A 14489-nucleotide genomic window follows, 5' to 3' on the forward strand; every position below is an offset into this window, starting at 1 on the left:
CCACAGAACTAAGTTCTGTGCAAAGACCGCAAGTTTTATGAGACTATTATTTTATGAAGGAAAGGTATAGTACCTCTGTTGTTATTTGCGCCAAAAATGTGTGATTTTTCTGTTTGTACAGCGGCATCAGCTTATGATATCATATATTATCATTGATTTGAATGTCAATAGATAAAAAAGAAAATATAGACGTGTACAGGTCGTAGTATTTTGTTGTGTTTTGTAAGCTCTCGACTCACCCCCTGCGACAGACTGTTCATTCTCGTCATCTTGTATGGCGCCCTCTTCGTCCTTGATCTTCCTATGTTTCTTCGATGAGAGTAGATTCCCCATACTGCTTCTCTGGTGTGTTCTGTCTAGGTTGAAAAGTTCTTCTTCAAGCAGTCAGCGACGCCCTGAAACAGAACGATATGAAAGAACAAGCGAAATAAAGCCAACGTCAATCGACACGACTCACTATCATACAAAGGTATGGATGGATTCAGGATTAAACAAACGCTTTTCTATAATTTTCCTTTATTGTCACCACGTAATTAATAGTTTTCTCGCTTGATTTGTTCGGTGTCCATGGCTACCTGTGATGTCACCAATATGTTAAACAAAGTTAGTTAACACATTAATGTAAATGTAATAATCGAGTCTGGTATTGCTATTGTTGACATTGATATTGATGTTGATGTTGTTATTGTCGTTGTCGTCGTCGTCGTCGTCGGTGTTGTTGTTTGTAGTTGTGGTGGTGGTTTTGTTGTTGTTGGTGGTGGTGGTGGTTGTAGTTGTGGTGGTGGTTTTGCTGTTGTTGTTGTTGTTGTTGTTGTTGTTGTTGTTGTTGTTGACCAATGTTGTATTCTGTTCATGTCTGGACAGAAGGATTTCTATTCGATGTAGTGTTTTGGGTTTATGGCATTCGTTGTTAGTGCGCGATTGAGCTCATATGTTTGTTTTTTTCTTTGTACGGAAAATAATGATCATTCATTTTTTTCCCCTCAAGTCAGCGCACAAAACTGAGGCACACGCCACTGTAAAACAAGGGCAAAACGGCAATGCATGTACTACAGAAATACATTGTTGATAAAATTATATTAACATTTCTCAAATGTACAGAGAATGAAGTAGTACTAACAAACATATTCTTGGAAGGACACACTAAGAAGACGCACGAAGAAAACACATAGTCAAAAACACTAGCTTCTATTAAACAGCCATCCCATCTATCGGTAAACCCTCCTCCCCTCCTCCCCTCCTCCCCTCCTCCCCTCCTCCTCTCTTCCGTTGAAAAAGAGACCCAACAGGAGGCACAACGGCAAGATCGACCCCTATAACGCTCGATTCCACAACCCGTTGGTAACGGCGATGAAAATTTAAACCAACACTGAATTCAAAATGTATCATGCGACATAATAATTCATCACATTCACCTCACTCATTTTGCCGTATCTCTAAGCACACACATACACATTGATTCATGGTGTCCTCTGAACGTCAATCCTAAGTGTGGACTATAATAATGTGAAATTCTACAGTAGATTAAAAAAGAAGAAGAAAGAATACGACTACGTATACCGTGTATACGGGTAGACATCACCAATCGTCTACCAGTAGTAATACTGCATTCCGCCCTCTACCGTTCGACTATACACTTCCTTTCTTCTTCGCCTGTCTGTATTTTGCGAGGGATGTGGATAGAGAGACGCCTCCTTGATTTTACTCTTATAGTTTGTTTGATGAACATATTCAAGAATACATACCTGTGCCTCTATACATATATACAACATACGCCTATACATACATAATCATTATACAGACATACGTATATACTTACAATCATTATGTTTTTAGTCAATAGTATTCATCATAATTACGTATAAAATATTTTCTCTGTCCGTATCTTACTTGACCGTCATCCGAATAAAGCACACTGTTTTTCGATGACGGTCTCTTCCACTGTCTTGCGTGAATCTTAAAATATGTATATGTTTACAAATACAATGTATACCATATATTTCTCTCATGCGCTTGTATGTCCACAAAAATAGTTAGTAGCAAATCAAGCTATCTCTGTTTTTGTCACATCATAGTTAAATCGTCGTTGATTTATTCAGTTTCTTATTTTTTACAAGTGGACAAACAAAACAAACTGAAAGAAAATACTTGTTTTAGATTCAATTTTTGAGAAAAAACTACTGGCTCTCTATTTCTCTGAGTTTATCCTATGAATCCAAGCAGAAATGGTATGGAGGTGCACGGCAAACTGTATCCCCGTAGATACCATGACTGTGCTTCGACGCACAGCGTGAAAATTACAGTCGGCGTCCCGTCTTTTTGGTTTCTACAGGCCCGCAACTTGCATACTAAGTAATCTCTTAAAGGGATCGTACAGTTCTGGTTGAGACCTAATTTCAGGTTTCTAACATTTTTAGATGAGATAATGAGAAATCTCTTATGAAATATGAAAGAGCATGTAATTCTATGAGGAATTCAACGTTTATTTGATTAAAATTGGTTTTGAAATGGCTGAGATATCCAAAAAAGAGCGATTCTAATAAAGTGTGGGACCCACAATTTGTAACGATCGCTTTGTTTTACTTTGTTTTTGGATGTTTCAGTTATTCCACACCCGATTTTAATCAAATAAACTTTGAATTCCTTTTAAAATGGTATGCTCTGTGCTATATAAGTGTTTTCTTGGTATCTCGCAACAATTTAAAAGCCCAATTCTCATCTCCACCAATACTGTACTATCCCTTTAACTGGGGCGTCATAATGTACGTACGAGGGTTGTCACTCAACGAATGGGTTTTTATCCGGACGAAGAGAAACTCTGTGACCGTGGATAGGACAGAAACTAATTTGAGGGGTTAGCTACATCAAGGAGGTACTAGGAGCGTCTTATACAACAATGAGAGAAATAACGAATTAACGACACTAGTGAGATTATTAGCTTCAGATTACTGAATTATAACAGCCTTCCTGGAAGAGAGGGTTACTTCAAACTCGTAGACGACGTCAGTTTTGGCGCAAAGTGAGGAATTACAGGTGTTGGGTTAGCGTCGCCTGGTTAATACACGTCACAAGTCAATTGAAGACCTGGAGGAAGATGCCCTCGTTGGGGGCATTATTTTACTGGGCGTGTCAGCGACGAACTCGATTCTGTAAAGGGTACACACAAATCTCCCTTATACTTGGTCATCGTGAACAAATCTCCCCTTTACTTGGTGTGAACTTGGGAAGGGTAATGAATTGCTTCTAAGCAGATTTCATCATATTTCTTAAGAATTTATGAATAGAGCCAAAATTACAAATATTGACCGCCATGTTTTATATTTTTACATTAATTGACTGTTAATTCACTTCTTTTCATTACACTTGATGTACATTCCTTCATTGAGAAATATGAAAATGAATTGAACTGAATTGAATTGAATTCATTTTTCGAAGAAAGTACATGGAAAAATGACGTGACTTGGATTAGCGATCTTTTCGCATAAATTTTTGCCCTCGTCATAAGTGACGTCATCATCGATGTTATGCTATAATCATGATTGTATGATTGCTAATTTGATGATGCTAATTATCAGCATTAGGATTATGATTGGTATATCAAGCTCCATACATCTCGTCGAATTATAAATTCATCTAACCAGAGTGAATAAGTTTCCTTCCTAATCACAAGGATAACTTAAATCTACATCGACATACATACATCACAGTCATTACACTAATCGTTATCGTAGATATGATTCATACATCTACGATAATTTCATGTTGATAATCATTACTATTAATAGTAGAAGTAGAACTACAAACACTGTCAACATTATCGTCATAATTGATGTTTTAGTTTAGCGGCCTGTCAACACAATTATAAGTCACCATTGGAGAAATTGTCCACAGGCTATAGAACATCAAATCTGAATTGAATTGCATACTCTGCAAGAAAACAAGAACTTTTTGATTTGCGTACATTAAGCACTCAGGTGTTTAATGTGAGTGATAATAGACTTATTAAATGTGTCTTTTGAACAGCAGGTATACGTGAAATCTTATTTTCATCTCATCGGAGTAGAAGACACCTGCTCGTCATCGATTTGTATCATTAAGAAAAACTGTGCTGTACATTTAAAGTCAACAATTAACCTGCTTCCATGTAATTCACTGTTCAAATGCTAATACTCACTAACTTTGTTCAGTTGGCTTCCCTTTATATTCTTGTATGAAAAAGGAACGCAGGAATAAAATAAACAAATATGAATTGTGGTTTCCAGTACATTGCTAGAATGTATACGAAACAGCAGAAAAGATGGTGTGGGAAAAAAAAAACACAACAGACGGGATTCTTCAAAAGCCGTGGGTTGTGTGTCTGACCCACTGTCACTTTGGATGGGTCATTTCCCGCCAAATTTTTCCTTGGAAACGAGTGCAACGCATGTCACATTTCCGATTGCCTGCCCGCGACTTCCGATATGGATCCGATTTCATCGCGATCAAAGACATTATTAAGTGAACGTATACTATGCTTGCTTGTTTGTTTCCACTTCGTTATGTCTTTGCCGGCAGAGAGTGTAAAAACATGTCATTTACACTTTATTATTTCTCTTTTTTGTTTTCGTTTCATCGTGGTAGGCCTATACTATTGATCGTTCCAATTACTGATACATATTTATTGTAAGCAAACCGACTTTGAACCCGTCAGCTCACAAAACAAGCAATATTAACACAACCTTTACTTTCATAAACAATAAAGTCTGGTCTGTTGTTGTTTCTGCTTTTCCCTAAAAATTTGAAAGGCTCTTCTGCATTATACAAGCATCCAATGTTAAGCACTAGTCGCAATGTAAAACATCTTTTAGGTATCGAATGCAATAGCACACTGTAGCCACGAATATAAGCGAAATTGATTTATCAACGTGCAGATCTCAATTTTTGGTGCAAAATTTGTTAGGGAATTACTTGACAAAAGTCTGCAATGCTCTTATGTAGGCCTACAACATTAGTATATAAAATCCAGTTTGGGAATACATGTAAAATGAAAAAGAAATTAGTATATTTCTATAATGATCATTAACGCTCTAAAAAAAAACCGGAATATGATGAAAGGTTGAAGATTATAAGTTAATGTAATACATAAACATTTTTCCGGCCACTTTCTTCCCCCTGCCCCCCCCCCCCTCCAATATCGTCTCTGTTTACGCCTTATGTCGTCACCCCGTGCGAAATGTATCCCTGCCTTCTAATCCGATGTACTTAACGTGTTTACCAAGAACACCAACATTGCCTTATTTATCACTCACTTTGACTTTTAATCACGTAGGATGTTCCTAATTGTTAACACACTGACACGGTACTCACTATTTGCCGATCGCACGTGTTATTGTACGCTAGGGGTTGTATTGTGCTTGTCTGAATCTCTGTGTGTGCGTGTTTATGTGTATTTGTGCGTTTTCATTATGTTTAACGTTTTGATGGAAACTATAATAAAATCACATCCATTATAGAGTAACACGTGGGACTCTTATTCGCTATGTCAATGAAGACTTTACACAACAAATAAGACTTTTCCACCAAAATAGACCCTTTATAACATTCGTGACAGCCGTGACGTCCTTTCGTCAAGTGCAATTAATGTAAAGGGCAGTGTTATGATTGGAATGAGGGACTTCAGGTCAATGGGTCTATATGAAATGAGCAGTGACAGTATCACCGGAATGGATCAGGGTATACGTGCGACATCAGAATTAACTAAACCATTAAGTGCACTCATTTCTGGGACAACAACCAAACGAAGCCTTTACCAGGAACAAGCAGAGAGGTGCGAATAATACAATGTAAGACTGGTGCTCTCTTACGAAGCTAGGAATGTTACATTATAATAGTTGATAAAATGGGGACTCTTGTGACTGTTGAGAACAATGCAATAGAGACATAATGGATGGGACATACGCACTTCCCGAATGTAAATATGCAAGGGAACAATACAGGCAACGCCCTTAATTACCATTCATAGTGTAAATCTTGTAATGTGATAATGGCATGCAAACAACTTCTTTCAACATCGTAAGGGAAATGATGTCAGCGAGGATTGCATAAATTCATAAAACCATTTCTAGACACTCGCAGTTGCCTAACATAATCAAGTAACTGTACTCTCAAACAAACAGCCATCATTATTTGTTATGTGAGTGCTAATCACATCATTATTAGTGCTTAAACACACACATGAACACATACCGCTTTATTGTCTATTGTTCTAAATATTGCCAGAATACCGGAAATGATAAGACGTGAGAACGGAAGTGAAAGCGAGGTCATGACCGGCGGTGACAAGAAGCCGGATATTCTGTGTACAGGGAAAAGAAACACACTGTACTTTTCTGGCATGAAACATCATGAGCATAATGGCTTTAAGTACAGGTAATTATAGTAATTTGACCCCGTCCCTCCAAGAAGTCATTACAACTTTCTAATGTTATATAATCATCATCATTTTCATTTTTTCCCATGCCACATGCTTAACCGTCATTTGCCACAGTCCAATTTAGTAGACCTATAATCTGAAGAATCTGGAGCAGTCAAAAGAAATATGGAGCTCGATAATAATTCATATAATTCCTCAAATATCTCAGACAGGCAATAAACACAGACTTTGTTCATCACCTATATCTTGACATTACTTATCACTTTACTGACAGCAGTATCATAATCTTGCTCTTAGCTATCCCACGCATATCAAATCTCACGTAGAGTTGTACTTGTAGTATTTTGTATAATGGTATTGCAGACCGTTTTCTCTTCTATCCAGTTTTCGTGAGATTAATACCTAAGAATCATATCACTCACAAGCTATAAAATTCTCGTATATTTTCATCTCAAACAAAACAGAAATATCAGTTACTTCTGCGAGCAATACATTAATCGCTGCTGTTGTTTGTGTTTTGTTTATTTTCTTTTGTTTTTTCGTCATAAGTTTTATAATTTTCGTTTATTTTCAATTCAAACAAAAAAAATATCGACTACTTCCGCGAGCAATACATTAATCGCTGCCTTCGGTTGTTGTTTGTGTTTTGTTTATTTTCTTTTGTTTGTTTTTTCGTCTTTGTTTGTTTACTTGGGGTTGACGTACAATTGTTAGCCTCCTATATATGAGACGCCTCAGGAGTAGATTTCCTGTTTAGTGGAGAAGCGTGTTATGTTATAGCCCGAACAACGCAGAAAAAAGGGAAAAGACGGGGGGGGGGGTAGATTGACAAGAAGGGAAATGGGCGTGGTCACTAGGAAATATCACGAAGGCCTCAGTTTTATCCAGTTACTATCTTCTTCTTCTTCTTGTTTTTGTTATTTGATGTAAAACGCACGTTGTGCGAAGAGGAAGGGGATTCGTGTAAATTTTGTGTATATATCATCACTGAGAGTGAGATTCTAACATTTCACAATACGTTAACATTGAATGAAGAATAAATAGTGAAGAAAAAAAAATCTTCATGTACCTGTATTCCAAGCAGGATTGTTTTGTGTAATGTTATTAGAACTCTATACAAGCAAGTAAATATTGAATGAGAAATTAAACTGGGGTTCCTAGTGTATTGAGAAGGAAGTTCTTCATCAGTTTAATGACTTAGTGTTTTTTGTTTCCGTTTTTACCAAACTTTGCACCCAGCGAATTACACAAGTCTCTGTGAGGTGGACCGTAACGTATTAAGCGAGTCACACATTACGAAATGTAGCTAATTGTATATAGTAACATTCAAGTCTCGGGGAATTTTTGTTTCGGTCACGCCAGTTGTCCGCTGACAATGAGATTATAATTTATTGATTTTCATCTATTGAATCTGAATAAAGAACAAAGAATAAAGAATGAGAACAGCTGGTGATATATCTCATGCAGGGTTGTGTGTGCGTGTGTTTTTTTTAATGGTGCTACTCGAATTCCATATCAGCAAGTGAACAGAACAAGGAATCAAACTGGGCCTCCCAGTGCAATCAGAATACAGTACTGAATTCATGAGTCGATTGATAAATGTTTGTATAAATTGCCGTTGTTTTGTTAAATCGAATTTGCACAGCACGAATTGCACAAATCTCTGTAATACGGGGCCGCAACATAAGCGAGTCACTCATTACGAAATGTATATTGCTAATTATCATAACACCCACATCTCGGGGAATTTTCTTCGCGGTTGTCGACTGACTGTTTGCGTACCAGGCAAGGTGTCTGTGTTTATTTTCGCAATTGCATTCTCCTTTGTGCATTCATGCCCATCGCATTATATTCCCAACCCGAATTGAACAAATTAGCTTCAACTACTGCAGTAGGACCCTATAGTATTACATTGTGATCTGCATCAAGAAAATCGTTTGTAAGCCAGAATGTCGAAGGTCTTTGCAATTTATGTGTAATATATGCTATTGACAAATCAAAATAGGAATACCTCTTCCCCCCCCCCCCTCCCCTACTCTCCCGGGGAAAACTGGAGTGGAATGACAAACGTGGTATAGGGCATATTTACAATTACGCTTCTGTTCCCATATGTATGTACCATGACGTTCCTTTGCCAATAAAACCAGGGAAAAGATCAGTCCTTGCCATATCTCCATACCGATACAACTTAATCGCACGTAGACCAGTTCTTTTGTTTGCCCCCAGTTAGGTTACGCCCTTCCCTGCAGAATATAACTCACTGGAAATCGTAATACTCGAACAAAGTCCAAATATTTTAAAGACCTGTTCGTTATGGCAATATCGGCTATAGAGGAATCAAAGACGACTGATTATTTACAGTGGTATCTTGAACTTCCTTCTTCAACAAACACGCATTTGAGTCTTTGAATCGTGTATGTATCTAACATAAAATCATTCAAGCGTCACCCGTATTCAATTGTTTAATGTAAAGATGACAGTGTGACTTCGAGGAAGAATCGGAGCCAAAAATCAGGCATGAATTCAAGCATCGCGATAACTTGCTCTTTGACAGCCAATAATGTCTGAAATGGCTGTTTGTCACGCAGGTATTAAAGGAAGATTCCACTCTAAAATACAAAATCAAACAATCAATCAATCAATCAAACAAACAAACAAACAAACAAACAAACAAACAGACTGACAAACAGATCTGTGAAAGAATTACGAAAATTAAGAAAGAGAAAGAAATCTTGAAATTCATCGTGCGCTCATGCTCACGGAATAGCAATATGTGATAGCCACATCCATTATGCAAATCAGGTAAGGTGACGTAATGGTCTTTCATTGCAGCTCCACTTCGCCTGTACATTAATCTCTGCAATAGTTCATTTTTACATAGATTTAAAAGAGGAAGAAATCGCATCCCTTCCAGTGCTTCAACAATTTCGCAATGATGAGTTTGTGCGGCCACTAATCGTTACTATATTGTCTACTCATTGACTATTTTGTAGATCACTGTCTTTCTATTTATAGCCGCCAGGAAAAGTTGCGAAATGATGACTAGTTTACCAGTACAACACTCATTTTTCTCATTGAAGTCATATGAATGTGACGCGGAGTTTACCTGAACAATGAGACATTTATACGAGCTAGTGCCACTGTTGTGTGGTATTCGATACCACGTCAAGTATAGATGACACCACATACGTAATTGTAATTGAGCTTTGCCAATGCTATCAACACACACACACACACACACACACACACACACACACACACACACACACACACACACACACACACACACACACACACACACACACACACACGAAAATAAAATAAAACAAAATAAATAACTTGTCACCAAATTTCTAATAAATTATGGTTTTACCTATTAAACATTGATGAAAATTCTACAGTTTTCCCACTTTATTAAAAAAAAAAGCATTATGCGCAGAGCAGCATAATCAGTGTTGTGTTATATTCATTAGGTTGCAAGACAATAGGATGATAACAAGATAATAAACAATTCCATGCATGATAGAAGAAAATTCGTGTTTGAAGATCAGATATTTTAGCCGCACTTTGAGAGCATTAAAGAACGTGAAACCGTTCTCTTCCTTCTTAAATCCTTGTGATTACGCAGAATGCTCTTTTTGTCATAAAAATACGTTTCACATGTCTGCTTTATTTGCACTCAAAGGAATTATCTGTGTGCAAACACGTCTGTCGTGACTATACATAAAGGGATCGTGACCCAAAATCCAGCCATAAAATTCGTTGCGCTGAACTTTGACAACGCTCACGATAAGGTACCTGTCAATAGAATACAACCTATGTTTGGTTAAGCAACATTTTGCTGATATCATTGGCTTTATCTTGTTTGGTATTATCCGTTCATTGTTTTTCCTATATTTTGCTATGATGGGCCTTCATCGATGTGCAGTTCCATCACGATGCTACCCTAAATATCAGATAGACCTGGAAAGAGAAGGATCATGAATCACTATTGTCATTCTTCTCATTGACACCATCACCATTTCCATACACCTACTACTGAGAACATTCATTTCAGTCATGGATTAATTGTGTAGTAACACTAATCATGAGGCACCTGTCAGTATCGCACGAACAATCCCTCTTTACCACAATCTGAGTATGCATTAAGATTGATTGTATATAATGTACAGTCGAACCTGTCTATAGCGGCCAGTCAAGGGAGACGGAATAAAGTGGCCGCTGTATAGACAGGTGGCCGCTATAGACAGGGACGTTTACATGGCTTTATTTTCTCTTGGGGGAATTGTGTTTAGTGGTCGCATGCGGCAGGTGGCCACAACAGGTGGTGGTCGCTATTATAGACAGGTTTGACTGTATGAGTTTGCTATACTGCATTACATATAAGTGTGCAGGACGAGACCTCAGACGAGACCTGTGACGTGTGTCTGGCAATACACCCCTCCCCTATACCCCTCCCCTACCCCTACCCCACCTCTGTAAGCAGCAACCCCTCTCCACTCTGTATAAGCAGCAAGAGACGCTCGTTCGCATACTCTCGGGAAACGTCCGTAAGATTTCAACTGTCGATGACGCCAAATCTCGCACATGTTAGGCATTAAAGAGTTTAGGTGCACCCTAATCCTTTGGCTTAGTTTAATGGTTGAGGGGGTCTTTGCAACTGACAGACAAATTGCCCTACATAGACGTGATTAAGCACTGAATTACTAGTAATCAGCGTTTTAGTAGAAGCCATGACATGGGCATACATGAGTAGGTCGTCGTCGTTGTCGTCGTCGCCGTCGTTGTTGTTGTTATTATTGTTGTTGTTGTTGTTTCTTTACTACAAAGACTTCAAACTGTGGAATATACATCCTTTGAAGTAGGACCTTGTATGTATGCCTATATAGCCTTTCTGTACTAAACAGACTTCCATTTCTTACTTTTTTTAATATTTGTTTTTCTACAAGAAACAACCTGCAATATTATAGGAAGCTCCTTCCACAACAGTGCCCAATGGAATCGCTGTGAAATGGAGGAACGAATTCGAACTAAAATGAAATCGAATGAAATGATACTACTATTTCCTTTAAATCTGTAGTCTACATTTCTTTGAACTGTTATACAATCTATAGTTTTCGGATTAACTTACGCATATCAATTCGTCGAGCAAAAACGGGCACAGAAATAGCGGGAAAGACTGTCTGCTGAGTGACTGGGATCAATAATATTGCAGATACCAGGCGTCACTTCTCTCGCTGTGGATGTAACTGCGTCCATTCACACATGGAGCTTCCAAGAGATGGTCAAAACCTCCTTCAAGTCGAACTGCACCGCAAATGTTTTGGGAAAATCGAAATAAGGCACTCGGTACGTTTCATCACATCACACAACCAGATCAGTAACTATCGCGCACTTGCCTCGATCGAGAAACGTTTCCACGAAGTGAACTTGAACACGTCTATGCACGTATATAGAGCATCTAGGTTATGGGTCTATACGGTGGAACGTTATCTATGAAATTCCCTTACAAGACCAGGCTTTGAGCTCGGAAGAACGTGAAGCTATATGATTTGAGTAGACCCACACTCCACGGAGTGCCAAAAGAGAAACTTCTAAGGACAGCCCCTCTCCTGTGAAATGTCGAGGCTTCGGACACCAAGCTATATTTCTCTATAGTTGGTAAACGGGAAATACCAGCAGGGAACTAACAAGGCGCAAGGCAATGACAAGGCATAAATGTGACGTAATTAGGGGCTTCCCCGCCTTGACATGCGTCCCTCCAGCTCTTCGGTGTTAGCCCATCTCTGGAACTCGATGGAACCCGTACCAGCATTTGATTACTGGCGTATGTCAACATGCCTTTGAGAGTCAACACCTCCTCCCAAACCACTCAATCAACACTGCTTTAAGAATGTGCACTTGTATACCAATGCCATACATTATTACTCGATTATTATACTAGCTGTAGGCGGACTTCGATCTGACAATACTATTTCGTCGCGACACTCATACACACAAAGATTAAAAAAAAAAATAAAACACGGATCTTTTTCCCCTGATGTATTTATAGAGCTGCAGGGAGCAGCACCTCATGTCGTGTCAACAAAAGACGTCTATAGGTGTTTAAATCACCCCATCAACAATTTAACGTAATTACGGACAAATAACTCATGTCTCGTTGTCGCTGAAAGCGGAGTTTAAAGACGAATTTCCTCCTTACCTTCTACTGTTACACCAAAGTCTATTAGCCCGCGCCTCCTCAGTCCCAGCTATTGGAAATTATTCATTAGCATGGAGTCACGAACTCTTCCCTAAACCAAGTAAAAAACGTGACTTAAGCCTCATTCTTTAACAGCACATGGCTACCGACGTCAGGTCTAGTCTAGAGTGTATGAACCGTGCTTGTAAGCTTAACTTGGTGCCCTTCTTTTATCCACTTGTCGGCAACTTCAATTTCAGTCTTAAAGGGTAATAGTTTGGGACATTGCAGGAAGAACTCGAACGCTCCCTTCGAACTTGTACTGTTGTACCGTTGTACCAAACTGGGGTGACTCCACAGACGGCCTGCATAATGTACAGAGGGTACTGAAAAATGCGCCAGTTTTGTTCATACATCACTTTGATTAAGATAATGTTCTCTCGCCAAAACCATCTCTACTATCGTTATGAGTACAGTAGCATTTTGACAGCAGTATTTTGACATAAGTTTCATCTTCTTAGAAATAACAATAAAAAAATGTCGGCGATACAGACATGCCTAATGGTTCGTGAAAAGGCAAACGAACTATAAATGTTGAGCATTGCAAAGGCAGGCAGCGCTTTGGTGGGTCTTCGCGCGTGACATCAAACAAACGAATAGCGTTCTTCTGTTGTCCCTGATGTTTGCAGTAAAACGTTGCTTGCTATCATAATCAGTTGTATTCGTACAAAAAAAAAGTGTCTGTTTTCTGCAATCTCAAGTGTGGTTGCTTCCCGCCCCCTTCCCAAGCTAAGGCTGTCATTGAGTGGACTAAAATCATCAGATGAATCAAGGTGGGATCCCTAGCAAGTGTAAAATCCCTTCAGTACAATGGCGAGGTCGCTACAGGGTCGTACAATACAATCGCAGTTCATGTTTCGATTTTGAGGACAACGAAAGTTTGACGACATCCAAAGGCGAGCAGATTGTCTTCTTTGAGAAAGCGACACTTGCATTAAGTGTTTACAAGGCTGACAGCACAAAAGCTTGTGATAAACGGCTTTAGGGTCTCAACCGTGTTAATACCTATAGACATCGGTGTTGAAAAGGTGATTCCGAATGTCAGTTACAGAGACATGCATAGTATTCGACGTGTTCTGCGTCTGGTACTCCGGCAAAAAACCAACTAAAACTTGTTCGCCTTCAGTCATAAGATTTGCAAAGGGCGAATTCAACTCTGATTTCGCTCAGCGAGGCCTGTAACGGATAATGGCGGTATACTCATATCCCCTTTTTTTATAATCAAAGTCACCTCAAATAAAATCTATGCTATGATCAAAAGAAGGCAAGTAGAGGCTATAGCCTTCAAATTCCCCTTCATCAATCATGGCTTACAAGTTCTAATCAAGCTGGGTATGCCTGTCACTCTTTTAAATGAAGAGTCTCCCCGAATTGTCAGTATTTTAGTAGCTTTGTTAAGGCAAAGTGATCATCAGAATGGGAAAGGACCAAGGAGGTATGGTGTGATATTTTCTTGGAAAGGAAAATTTCAGATAAAAGTATACAAACTCAACAGCTCGGGTCAGACATGTTCCTAATCATCATGAAAATCAAATGATTATACCTAGCACCATGCAAAAATGAGGCGTCCATTTGCTGTCCCTTTGCTCGCACCATATACATGATGATAAAATTGACGCGTATAGCACATGTAATATAGTAAAGGGACAAAACCACAATTCATTCAGTGACTTATAGCCAATGACTGATGTAGGTCATTGACCTTTGAGAGATCATGTTATTCGAATCGATCGTAAAATTATCACACCTGCAATCATCATAAAACAATTGTAACTGGTCAAAAACATTGCCATGATTATTATCACCTTATAGGCCTACGTGGTTGTCAGTAATGCT

General features: G+C 38.7%; 1 protein-coding gene across 1 annotated transcript in view; it reads right to left on the minus strand.

The window, feature by feature from the left end:
- LOC139719311 (uncharacterized) overlaps positions 1 to 12016 on the minus strand; it is a 43681-nt gene extending 31665 nt beyond the window's left edge. Inside the window, exons 1-2 of the mRNA XM_071630731.1 lie at positions 11544 to 12016; positions 240 to 395 (exon numbers count right to left, since the gene is read on the minus strand). Of these exons, the coding sequence (XP_071486832.1) occupies positions 240 to 333 (94 nt within the window). The 5' untranslated portion in view covers positions 334 to 395; positions 11544 to 12016. The remainder of the gene's footprint in view (positions 1 to 239; positions 396 to 11543) is intronic.
- Positions 12017 to 14489: the final 2473 nt, after the last annotated feature.

The sequence above is a fragment of the Diadema antillarum genome, unplaced genomic scaffold (assembly GCF_040938485.1).
Source record: "Diadema antillarum isolate AM-2024a unplaced genomic scaffold, OU_Dant_1.0 scf00000108, whole genome shotgun sequence".
Lineage (NCBI taxonomy): Eukaryota > Metazoa > Echinodermata > Echinoidea > Diadematoida > Diadematidae > Diadema > Diadema antillarum.